This window comes from Sturnira hondurensis, unplaced genomic scaffold (assembly GCF_014824575.4).
Source record: "Sturnira hondurensis isolate 20B ecotype Veracruz unplaced genomic scaffold, ASM1482457v3 Scaffold0015659, whole genome shotgun sequence".
Lineage (NCBI taxonomy): Eukaryota > Metazoa > Chordata > Mammalia > Chiroptera > Phyllostomidae > Sturnira > Sturnira hondurensis.
The window spans coordinates 2,154,127-2,167,100 of NW_028088290.1; the positions used below are offsets into that span (position 1 = coordinate 2,154,127).

The 12,974-nt window shown below is 38.4% G+C and overlaps 1 protein-coding gene across 1 annotated transcript in view; it reads left to right on the forward strand.

Annotated features, from left to right (window-relative positions):
• HEPHL1 (hephaestin like 1) overlaps positions 1-12,656 on the forward strand; it is a 69,528-nt gene extending 56,872 nt beyond the window's left edge. Inside the window, exons 16-20 of the mRNA XM_037065340.1 lie at positions 4,784-5,006; positions 6,227-6,366; positions 11,512-11,674; positions 12,162-12,233; positions 12,329-12,656. Of these exons, the coding sequence (XP_036921235.1) occupies positions 4,784-5,006; positions 6,227-6,366; positions 11,512-11,674; positions 12,162-12,233; positions 12,329-12,531 (801 nt within the window). The 3' untranslated portion in view covers positions 12,532-12,656. The remainder of the gene's footprint in view (positions 1-4,783; positions 5,007-6,226; positions 6,367-11,511; positions 11,675-12,161; positions 12,234-12,328) is intronic.
• Positions 12,657-12,974: the final 318 nt, after the last annotated feature.

Consider the following 12,974-nt stretch of genomic DNA (forward strand, 5'->3'; position numbering starts at 1 on the left):
GGTGGGTATATGTGAAGAGATATCAGGGTTTAGAGCAGGGGTCTCAAAGTATGGCCAGGCCCATTTCTTTTTTTATGGTTGAGTTGAGAAGCTGTGAAAGAATCAGTATAGCCAACAATGTAAAAAAATACTTACTATCTGGCACTTTGCAGAAAAGAAAAATTTTTGGCTCTTACTCTAAAGAGTGTGTGAGGGGGAGAACAAGTAAAACCCCAATGTTTTAATCACCAAATTTAAAAGTTACAAAGTAGTTTGAAGCAAAGAGGTTATATAAATAAATAACCATAAAATAAAAAGATATTTTAATATAATTTACACCGTGGTTTTTGATGCATGCAATCCATCCTTTTTAAAGGCATTACCACTGCTCACAGGGCTCAGGAAAAGAAAGCACAGGCCAAAATAGTAACTGAAACTACAGACCATTTGGAATAATAAATAGGCTAACTTTATATAGAAATTAAAGGCTGCCCTGGCTGGCATAGCTCAGTGGATTGAGCGTGGGCCTGCGAACCAGACAATCGTGGTTCGATTCCCAGTCAGGGCACATGCCTGGGTTGCAGGCCGGTTCTTTGCAGGCTAACTACCAGCAGAGGATGCACAAAAGGCAACCATACACTGATGTTTCTCTCCCTCTCTCCTTCCCCTCTAAAGATAAATAAATAAATAAAATCTTAAAAAAAAAGACATGGTCAAACTATTAAAAAAAAAGAAAGAAATTAAAGGCAAAGATTCACTATTGTTTGAGTCAGAGATGTATGTGGTGAAACAAATACTCTTTAATTATATGTCATAAATCAAAGTCCAAACTAAAGTCATGTGTGATGGAAAATATAAGTATTTCCCATTACTTAAAAAGTAAAAATTAGCCCTGGCTGGTGTGGCTCAGTGGATTGAGCACCAGCCTGTGAACCAAAGGGTCGCTGGTTCGATTCCCAGTCAGGGCACATGCTGAGGTGGCTGGCCAAGCCAGGTCCCTAGTGGGGGGGTGCCATGAGAGGCGACCACACATCGATGTTTCTCTCTTTCTCCTTCCCTTCCCCTCTATCTGGAATAGAGAAATAAATTTTTTTTAAAAAAGTAAAAATTAAGTTTCAGCCAAGATGGAGGCATAGGTAGAAACCCTTTGCTTCCTTGCACAACCAAAAGGAGGATACCAACCAATCTGAAATCAATAAACATCTAAAAGCACCAGAAAATCAAACTTCACGGAAATCTAACAACCAAGGAATTAAAGAAAAAATTAACCAGAACAACCAGACCGGTAAAGCAGCAGACCTTGCAGGCCAACTCAGAAAAACTGTGGCTACCACAGTTTGGGGGTGGGGCTGGCTGCAAGCTCAGTGGGCTGTGAGGGAGGAGCTGACTTAAGGAGAAACTGAAGAGAGCCACGCGGTTTCAGCAGAGTAAGGGTCTCCTCTTTGCGAGGTGAAAGAGAGAGCTACACAGCTTTGTCAGAATGGAGATCCTGTGGCCAAGTGAAGAAGAAAGACATGCTTTTGGTGGAATGTGGACCCCTGCAGCTTTGGTAGAAGAGGCCCATGCGGCTTTGGAGTGCTCCCTTTGGCCGTGTGGCCTGGAAAGCAGGAGAGACTTTGACTGGAACTTGGTACAAAGAACTCTTGCCAGTGGAAGGTGCCACATGACTTTGGATTAATTGGAGATCCTGCCTGGACTGTCAACACAGCTGATGATACCAGCAGCCTGGAAAAATGGATGTGTGCTCTTTTCCTGATTTATGGTACCCAGAGTTAGGATAGAGGGAGCGACAGCAGCGGGGTGTGTGTGTGTGTGTGTGTGTGTGTGTGTGTAGGTGTATACCCTAAAGGACTTTGATATTTTAATGGAGGCGCTAGGCCTGAATAGCATTAAATAAACATTTTGTTTCCTTTTCATAAAAAAAGGGGGGAAACTGAGACTCAGAGCTGGCTGTGAACTATGGATGGTGTTGCTGTGATGGGAGAAACTACCAGTCTCACATGTTGAAAAGTGCAGTAGAGATGAGTAGGCAGGCTGCACTGTTCCCTCTTTCGCCCCTCCCCAACAGGCAGTGCTGCACACAGTAAGGAGGATTGCCCTGCCAGGAAAATACCTAAGGCCCCACCCTCTTACAACCTATCAGCTATGCCAAGACAAAGAAATAGGGCCTGAATGAAAGAACACAGCAAAGCCTCAAAAAGAGAACTAAGCAAGGAGGAGATCGCCAACCTATCTGATGGAGAATTTAAAGCCCTGGTAATCAAAGTACTCACAGATCTGATTGAGCATGGTTGAAAAATAAAAAATACCCAAAGTGAAATAAAGCAAAATATTCAGGGAACCAACAGTGACAGGAAGGAAATCAAGACCTAAAGCAACAATTTGGAACAAAAGAAAGAAATAATCATCCATCCAGAAGAAAAGGAAGAAACAAGAATTCAAAAAAATGAAGAGGCTATGGAGAGGCTTAGGAACCTCTGGGACAACTTTAAACATTCCAATATCTGAATTATAGGGGCTCCAGAAGAAGAAGAATTACAGCAAGAAATTGAAAACTTATTTGAATAAATGATGAAGGAAAACTTCCCCAGTCTGGCGAAGGAAATAGACTTTCAGGAAGTCCAGGAAGCCCAGAGAGTCCCAAAGAAGTTGGACCCAAGGAGGAACACACCAAGGCACATCATCATTAAGTTACCCAAGATTAACGATAAGGAGAGAATCCTAAAAGAAGCCAGAGAAAAGAAGACAGTTACCTATAAAGGAGTTCCCATTAGACTATCAGCTAATTTCTCAAAAGAAACCTTGCAGGCAAGAAGGAGTTGGAAAAAAGTATTTGAAGTCATGAAAGGCAAGGACCTACATCCACGATTACTCTATCTAGCAAGGTTTTCATTTAAAATGGAGGGGCAGACAAAAGTGTCCCAGATAAGGTCAAGTAAAGGAATTCATCATCACCAAGACATTATTATATGAAACATTAAAGTACTTATCTAAGAAAAAGAAGATAAAAATATAAACAATAAATGACAACAAACTCACAACTATCAACAAATCAACCTAAAAGAAAAGAAAATCAATGAAAATAAAAACTAAGCAAACAACTACTATAGGAACAGGATCACAGAAATGGAGATCACATGGAGGGTTATCAGCAGGGAGGGAGGGCAGGGAACGGGGAAAAAGTACAGAGAATAAGAAGCATAAATGGTAGGTAGAAAATAGACAGGGGGAGGTTAAGAATAGTATAGGAAATGGAGAAGCCAAAGAACTTATATGTACAACCCATGGACATAAACTAAGGAGGAGGGGTGCTGGAGGATTGGAGAGACAGGAAACTTGGAGAAACTGTAATAGAATAATCAATAAAAAATTAAAACTTTCCTATTAAATATTACATGGCTGCATTAATGCCCTTGGTTTGTACTGGATAGTTCAGGAGTTACAGAGTGACATACAAGACACTTCAAAAAACAATCTTATATTTTGGAATTATGAGAAATGCACACTTATTTCTTTAATTCTTTGTACATTCCTACAAATATTTATTGAACACTTGTGATTGAAAATGACTCTACCAAGTACTATGAGCAATGCAAATATTCTTGTCTTGAAGGAACTTATAATCTTTGGGGGAAACAGTATAGTACACATTCATAACTATAGCAAAATTCTGAATCTGGTGAGTTCTATAGGAGTACAGGGAAATGAAAGTCTAGGAAGAGAAAGTATTGTGAACAAGGCCAAAATGAGGAAAGTGGGTATGTTTGGGAAATGTTAAGAATCCCATTTAGCCAAATGGGTAGTATGGAAAGTGGTAGGGGAGCTTAAGCTGGAGAAACCCATTGAGGGGGCACATGATGGGTTTAGGCACCTGCCCAGGATTTACATTCTATTCAGTAGGCCATGGAGATTCACTGGATATGAGATATGAGAGTGATGTGATTAATCTTATGGCAGTCAACCGAGGGCTGGAAGTGAGGTGAGGTGACCAGAGACCAGAGAGGAGCCAACTTCTAGTCAAGGGTGAAGGAGTAAGCGTCTACAAGGGTGGCAGGCAGAATGGAAAGGAAGTTGCAGAATGGAGAGGCATGGTGAGGGGGAAAGAAAAGTAAGATTTGATGGCAAATGTGATGGGACAAAGTGAGGAAGAAAGAGGAATTAAACACTGAAATCAAGTTTTCTGATCTAAATGACAGGTAATATCATAGCAATGTTTATAGAAATAGAGAATCCAGGAGAAGGAATGGTTTGAGAGAAATAATAAAAGTCCACTTTAGAAATGCTTTGCAAATTTAATTGTTGCAGGAGGAATATCTAAGTAGGACATTGGAAATGTGGGAATTTTCCCTCAAGAGAAAGTTTGGGCTGGACAACTTAGCATGGAGGTTATTGATGGTCCTGTATCATTTGCTACTCACCTGGTTCACTTTTGTCCGTAAGAAGTGGAATATAAGCATCTGTATATAGCTACAAAAACAGACTCACTTGAAAAGCCAACAGAAAAGTAGAAATAAGCATTCATTTATTCACTGAATATTTATGGACCACCTTTTATGTACTAAACACAAAACTATCTCTGGAGATGCAGTGATAAGTGAGGGACACAGCCTTGCTCTCAATGAGCTTACACTGTATGAAATTTTTAGGAATACTCCTAAATTTTCACAAAGAGCACCCTGTTTTTTCAGGGCTTCTTAGTACTTAGTTTGTATTCAGTCTTTTTACTATGACTTTCTTACAAGCAGTTAATCTGTGTTATTAAATTATTTAACGTCTCTTCTAATTCAGTTTTATTTTCTTTCAGGATACATACAGTGGTTTGATGGGTCCTCTGATTATATGCAGAGAAGGAGTGTTGAATGAAAAAGGAAGAAGAAGTGATGTTGATTATGAATTTGCTCTCTTGTTTTTGGTATTTAATGAGAATGAATCTTGGTATCTGGATGACAATATTAAGAAGTATCTCAATAAAGATCCACAAGATTTTAAGCACACTGATGATTTTGAGGAGAGCAACAGGATGCATGGTATATCATGCACATGATTTAAAAAGAAAACCTTATGAGATATGCTCATAGAAGTTCCTTTAACCGTAGGAGGTCTCCAGCTCAGAGGCACCGGGACTGTAGCAAGTCCTCTGTAGCTGCCGGCAAGGTCCAGCCATGCTGTGGACCAGCCATTTTAGGGAGTTCTGCCTCCGAATGCTGAGATTCCTAAACTATAAGGCTATGAAGCAATCTTTTAAAGACAAGTCATCACTTGCTGGTATATTTCTACAGAAATATATCATAACTTCTAATTGATCGAATTTAAGTGCCTGGTTTAACTATTTCTGGGACATAAAATACCATCACCGAATTTCTGTTTTAATGTGTCTATGTTATTTAATTCTATGCAATTTAAGGTAGTTTTTTTAAGTGGGGGTAATGCATTTAATTGGACACATATGCACTCTCTCATCAAGATCTACTTTTGACCAGAAAATGTAATGAAAGATAGGCTTAGCCCAAGGTAATAAAGCTGATCAATTGCTAACATAAATCAGAATTAGCCTGATCTCCGATTCAGCTACTCTTTCCCCTATCAACTTTGCTTCCCTCTCCTAAAAGTTTCTTAGAATGCTGTCTTTAGTGAATGTAACTCCTTTGGTTGTGTCAGGATGCACAGAATAAAAATGTAATAGAAAGCAAAGGCAGGGACTGTACTGTCACGTCAACACCACTTGAGCTTGCATTGCTCACTGTGAGGTCATGGGCTCTGCTGGTGTGAAGCTTTTTGGAGAGTCAGCCAGGCTTAGAAACTTGCCCCAAGATAGTCCTCAGAAAGTGATATATGAAGGACATAGCTTCTAATTGGTTCAGTTATGATATAGATGAACTTGCTTCTTTACGCTTTAGCCCACTCAGTTGTAGAATGGTGTAAATCTGGCTACCTCATGAATGAGACTGCAATCTACTCCATAAAAAGAATATACTGAATAAGCAAATAAATAAACAGCACACATTGCTACCCAAGATATAGCTTTCAAAAATAAATTACTATTTCTCTTTCTAGCTCTCTTTGTTTAAGGATTTCCTAGTGATCTGAATTTTAGGTCTAGAGTATGAGGACATTGGTAGGTACAAATGAAACTGTTCCATTTTCATCAAGCAGATGAGAATATTGATGACTTAAAGATCTTCTTGAACCAGATTAATACTGAGTGTCATGCCACTAATCAAAAACTATTTTCTTTTCACCATCTTAGCTATTAATGGAAAGATTTTTGGGAATCTCCATGGCCTCATCATGAACGAAGATACAATGACAAACTGGTATTTGTTAGGAATAGGAAGTGAAGTGGACATACATACCATCCATTACCATGCTGAGAGCTTTCTTTTCAAAGTAAGTATAAGGAAAATGCTTTGGGGGAGACATTTTGAATGAAGAAATTCAATGCATTTCCTCTGTGCAGTAAGGTTATTTGGCAATAAGACTTGTGTGAGGGTGATCTATATTAGAGAATGGAACAGAATAATGTGATTATATCCTTCCCCTGGAGGAAATGTCTTAATATGTACATATATCTCATTGTACTGGAAAAAGAAAAAAAAACTCCCCAAGCTTTAGGTGAGAGTTTTCTCATCACTTCTCTTCTGCCCACTCTGCATTATGCTGTCCATATCGTATGTGAAAGCACCCATAGTATTTTGTATTTTTTCCTTATCCTTCCTTTTATCTTTCTCTTTTATTTCCCCATTTCTTTTCTATATGATTAGCCAAAAAGAATAGCCCTATCTAGTAAAAGCTATTTTGAGCTTTGACTTAAGCCCAAAAACTTTGTCTTGAACTCTTCCTGGGTCATAAGTGGGCTTCTGCCTCTCTAGCATCTGTATCACATGGTTGGTTCCAGCTATACAGATCACACGGGGAGCTGTTTAAAGAACAAGTCTCTAGGCCCTACCCCAGGCCACTGAATCGGATTCTCCTGGAATAAGCTCCAAATAGTCTGTCAATAAACATTATTGTTTATTCCTTATTGTTTATTCCTGTGTAACTAGAAAATGATTAATGTGGGTTTTCTCCACAGATGAGATGTGATTATTCTTCTCTATTCTACTTTCCTGTAGACTGCATGGAGCACATGAGGTGACAGACTATTTGGAGCTTATTCTAGGAGATTCCGATTCAGTGGCTTGGGGTAGGGCCTAGAGACTTGTTCTTTAAACAGCTCCCCGTGTGATCTGTATAGCTGGAACCAACCATATGGTACAGATGCTAGAGAGGCAGAAGCCCACTTATTAAACAAACATTTAATATCCTCTCCTCTCTGTATATTTCTTCTCTATATTTCTTTGTTTAATATCCTTATTAAACAAACATTTAATATCTTCTCCTCTCTGTATATTTCTTCAACATAGTTTATGGCACCAAGTATCAGCCTATAGTGATTATAGTTTTACATATTAAATGGCTATGCTCATTTTCAGAACTTGGCTTTTTTTCAATTTTATTTTTCACTTACAGTTTAATTCAATATTATTTTGTATTAGTTTCAGGTGTATAGCATAGTAGTTAGACAATCATATTTTTTACAGAGTGGTCCCCCAATATTTCAAATACCCACCTAGCACTGTAAAAAGTTATTACAATATTATTGACTGCATTTCCTATGCCATATTTTACATTCTCATGACTATTTTATAACTACCAATTTGTTCTTAATCTCTTCACCTTTTTCATCCAGTTTCCCAATACCCCTCCCCTGTGGCAATGATCATTATAGAATTTGGCTTTTTAAACCCAAGTTTTAAAAATCATATTAAAATTTTATGTACATATATAAAATTATTTTACATACAAATTGTGTTGAGGTATAATTTACATGAATAAAATTCACCTGCTTTAGTACATAGCTCTGTTTTTAAAAACAGTGGTATAACCAATGCTAATCAAAGTACAGAAGAGTTCCTCCACCACCTAAAAAGTCCCTATTGTACCCTTCAGAGTCAGCTATTTCCCCATGCTTATCCCTGAAAAACATGGGACTATTTTCTGTATCTATAGCTTTGCCTTTTCTAAATGTCATATAAATGGAATCATACAGTCCATAGAGTTTTAAATCTGACTTGTTTCATTTAGTATAGGCATTTGAATTGCATGCATTTTGTTTGTGTGTTGATAGTTTTTTTTCTGTTTGGTTACTGAGTAGTATTTCATTGTATGAATATGTTACAGTTTGTTCTTTCCTTTGTTGACAAACATTTGGGTTATTTCCAATTTTGGATAATTACAAACAAAATCATTATAAATATTTAAGTATATTTTTTGTGAATGTAAGTTTTCATTTTCCTTGGGAAAATACCAAGGAATTGGATTGCTAGGCCATTTGGTAAGTGTATGTTTAACTTGATAAAGAATTGCCAAACTATTTTCTGCAGAGGCAGTACCATTTTTCATTCCCACCAGAAATGTATAATAATGACATTTATTACACATCCACATCAGCACTTTGTATCTTCCACTTTTATTTAATTTTTTCTTTGCTATTCCATTAAATGTGTAGTGGTATCTCACTGTTTTTTTTATTATATGTTATTGATTATGCTATGACAGTTGTCCCTTTTGTTTCTCCCCTATATTGCCCTCTGCCCTGCAAACCACACTCAAGCAGGCGTTCCTGCTGCCGGACACTGTATATGTCTGTCCTTTCTTGAATGCCACTGTGTTGACTACTTTAGCATGACAGTAAGTCTTAAAATCAGGTGGTGATTGTTTTAGCTATTCCAGATTTTTGCCTTCCCATACAAATTTTAAAAATAGCTTCAAATTAATATAAAGTAGTATTGAATGTCAACTGTAAAAAAAAAGAAAAAGAAATATCTTGTCTATTCCTATTTTAAAAATCCTGCCGGAATTTTTATTAGTATTGCATTAAATCTATACATTGGTTGGGAAAGAATAGCTATATTAATATTGAGTCTTTCAATCCATGAATGTGGTATATCTATTTGTTTAGATCTTATTTGATTTCTCCCAACAGTCTTTTGTAGTTTTCAGCATACAGATCTTGTGTATATTTTCTCAGAATATCACTAATACTTGGATTTTGGTGATAGTATAAGTGGTATTATTTTATTTTAATTTCTAATTTTTCATTGCCAATGTGTAGAAATGCAATTGACTTTTGTATAATGGACCTCATATCCTGCAACTTTCCTAAACTAGTTCTAGTAGCTATTTGTAGATTTTGGGGAGATGGTTTCCTACATAGACAATTATGTTATCTGTGACTTGAGACAGTCTTATTTATTTTCAACCTATATACCTTTTATTTCTTTTCTTGCCTTATTTCACTGGCTAGAAGCTCTACTATAATGCTGAGTATGAATAGAAAAGGTGGATAACTTTTACTTTTTAAAATTTTTTAAAAGATTTTATTTATTTATTTATCTATCTATTTACTTTTAGAGAGGAAGGGAGGGAGGGAGAGAAACATCAGCATGTGGTTTCATCTCATGCATCCACATCCCCTATTGGGGACCTGGCCCACACCCCAGACATGTACCCTGACTGGGAATCAAACCTGCAAACCTTTTGTTCACAGGCCAGTGCTCAATCCACTGAGCCAAACCAGCCAGGGATGACTTATTTTTAATGTTAGGGGAAAAGCATTCAGTCACTCACCACTGAATATAAATACAGCTGTAGATCCTTCTATTTTAGCTTGTTGAGAAGTTTTTTTTAAAAATCATGAACTGATGTTAAATTCTGTCAAGTGCTTTCTCTGAATGTATTGAGATGATCACATTTTTCATTTTTAGTCTATTGATTATTTTCTTTACTACATAGGTAAATTATATTGACTGATTTTCAAATGTTGAACCCATTTTTATTCCCAGGATAAACTTTACTTTGTCATAATGCAGTATCCTTTTCCTTATTTCTGGACTCAGTCTGCTAGTGTTTTTTTAAGAATTTTTACATATATGTTTATGAAGAACACTGGTAGCAGCTTTCTTTTTTTGTGAGTTATTTGTCTGGTTTTTGTATCAGGATAATGCTGGCCTCATAATATGAGTTTAGAGTGTTCCCTCCTCTTCTATTTTCTGGAAGTTTGTTTAGCAGTGGTATACTTCTTCTCTAAATATTTGATAAAATTTTCCAATAAAGACCGATACACATGGAGCTTATTCAATAGAAGGTCTTAATATACTTTCATTTTTTAATAGATACCCTGAATAGTGATGCTTATCAATTTTCACCTTAAGAAATTCATCCATACCATCTAAGTTATAGAATTTATAAACAGTTGTTCATAATATCCCTTTATCACCCTTTGTGATATCTATAAAACCTCAGTGTTGTCCTCTCTTTAGTTCCTGATATTTGCAATTTGAGTCTTTCTTTCCCCCCCCCTTCATCAGTTTGTCTAGAGGTTTCTATTTGTTATCTATTGCTAGCTAGCAAATGATTCTAAAACTTAATATCCTAAAAACAATAAACACTTATCTCACGATTTCTCTGGGTCAGGAACTGGGGAATAGTGTAGCTAGCTGGTTCCAACCGAGCATCTTTCATGAGCCTGCAGCAAGATGTCAGCCAGCCCTGCAGTCACCAGGTCTGACTGGGGCTGAACAATCCACTTCTGAGCTCACTCACAGGGCTGTTGACTGGAGGCGTCAGTTCCTCACCATGTAGGTATGGCATGGCATCTGGCTTCCCCCAGAATGAGCAATCTAAGAGGAGAAAGCAAGAGAGAGGGTATAAGACAGAAGCCTGTCTATTTTTTTTATTGTTGTTCAATTATACTTGTTCCACTTTTTCCTCCACTGCTCTTCCCTGCCCTGCCCAACAACCCTCGCCCTTACTCCCACACTTAATCCCCAACCCTGGTGTTCATGCCCATGAGTCCTTTATACATGTTCCTTGACTTGCCCCTTCCCCTTCTCTCCCATTTTATCTCCCTACCCCCTCCCCTTTGGTTACTATCAGTTTGTTCTTTATTTCCAATTCTCTAGTTCTATTTTGCTCTCTTGTTTGTTTTGTTGATTAGGTTCCACTTACAAGTGAGGTCATATGGTATTTGTCTTTCATCTCATGGCTTATTTCACTTAACCCAATGCTGTTCAGGTCCATCTATGCAGTCATGAAGAGTAGGAGCTCCTTCTTTCTTTCTGATGCACAGTATTCCGTTGCGTAAATGTGCCACAGTGTTTTGATCCACTCGGTTGCTGATGGGCACTTAGGCTGTTTCCAGCACTTGAAGCCTGTCTTTTATAACCTACTCTTGGAGGTAGAATGCCATCACTCCTACAATGTGCTATTGGTCTCATAGGCCAACTCTCATGTAGTGTAGGAGAGGACTACAAAAATTATGACTACTAGGAGGTGGGAATTAGTGAGGGCCATTGTTGAGACTGGCTACCACAAGTTTATCAATGTTATTGATCTGTTCAGAAAACCAGCTTTTGGTTTCTTTGATTCATCTTATATTTCTGTTCTTGATTTTATTGATTTCTGCTCTTTATTATTTTCTTCTTTCTGCAGATAGATAAATCTTACCGAGAAGATGTGTATGATCTCTTTCCTGGGACCTTCCAAACTATTGAACTATTTGCAGATCACCCAGGGACATGGCTATTACACTGTCACGTATCTGATCACATCCATGCTGGCATGGAAACCACCTACACGGTCCTTCGGAACACAGGTATAGTGCTGTCTGCCCATGATGCCAGTCGATGGCACTGGGCTTCCCATATACCCTTCATACAACAGGTATGGGACTCCAAAGGAGCCCAGAGTCAAGCAAGGGAGACAGACATGTAAACTGTAACCATAATAGGGCATGAACCAAGACAAAATAGAGTGCAGGGTAGAGGGTTCAGTGGCAGCAGTAGGAAGCTAATGGTTCACAGTTTGGGGACATAAGCCAAGGTTCCAGAGAGGCCATAATGCTTCAGGTGGATCTTAAAGGTTGCGTAGAAGCTTGAACAGTGATTGAAGTTTGACCATTCCAGCATGTATACTGGAATGAAGGGCAGCACAGGGAGAATCCAACGAAGAGTTACACCTTACGGATACTGACAACATAAAGTCCTTGCTGGCAACATGAAACAACTCTTGAAACAACTCATGCCACAGAAAGAATCTATTTTTATTGTTTATAGAACAATTAACTTGTCTTCTTTGTCCAGACAACAGGAGTCCTTATTCCACCAAGTCTCCTTCTGGAGGATCATCCCACCCAGCCACCGTGCCCCCCGATGGTAACGACCCCCTCCCTGAACCCTACATGTGAATCAACAATGTTCAACCACTGGGGAAAGGCAGAGGCATGACACCTCACTTTTCTTTTTCACAGAAGAACGTGTCAAGGAGCAACTCTACTTCTTTGGCAAGAACCTGGGTCCTAGAGGAGCTAAAGCAGCCTTGGTCATCCTTTTCATCATGGGACTCCTCCTCCTGATCATCACAGTGATTCTCTCCCTCAGACTGCGCTCTGCAAGGAACCAGGTGGCATACCGGGCAGTCCAGTCCTGCGCGCTCCCCACGGATGCTCTGTGAACTAGTTGGTCTTGCTCTCCAGGGAAACTGGACAAGACATTGTTTACCAAGGAAGGCTGACACCATATCCTGGGTCAGGCTCTGATCCTCAGGACACAGTCAAAAAAATTTGCTTTTACTTACTTATTTTTAAATGGGCTGTGAAGAATCCTTGGGTATAAAATACAAAAAGAGAATGACTGTGACTAATGGAACAGTGTCAGTCTGTTCTTGGAATGGATTTGCTCATCTGCAGAGACCCTTTAAAATATATCTTTATTTTCCATTTTACATAGTTCTTAAATTAGACAGCGAGTGCTTCCTTAGCTAACCATCAAACTTTTTCGATGAACAACTTTGGAAAGAATTACGCTGCCTCAGACATCTAATGAGACAGTGCTGATTATTCCACCCTGTTACTTAAGGTGCTTCCCTTAGCTATTCCAGGGGAAAGAACTTTCTCA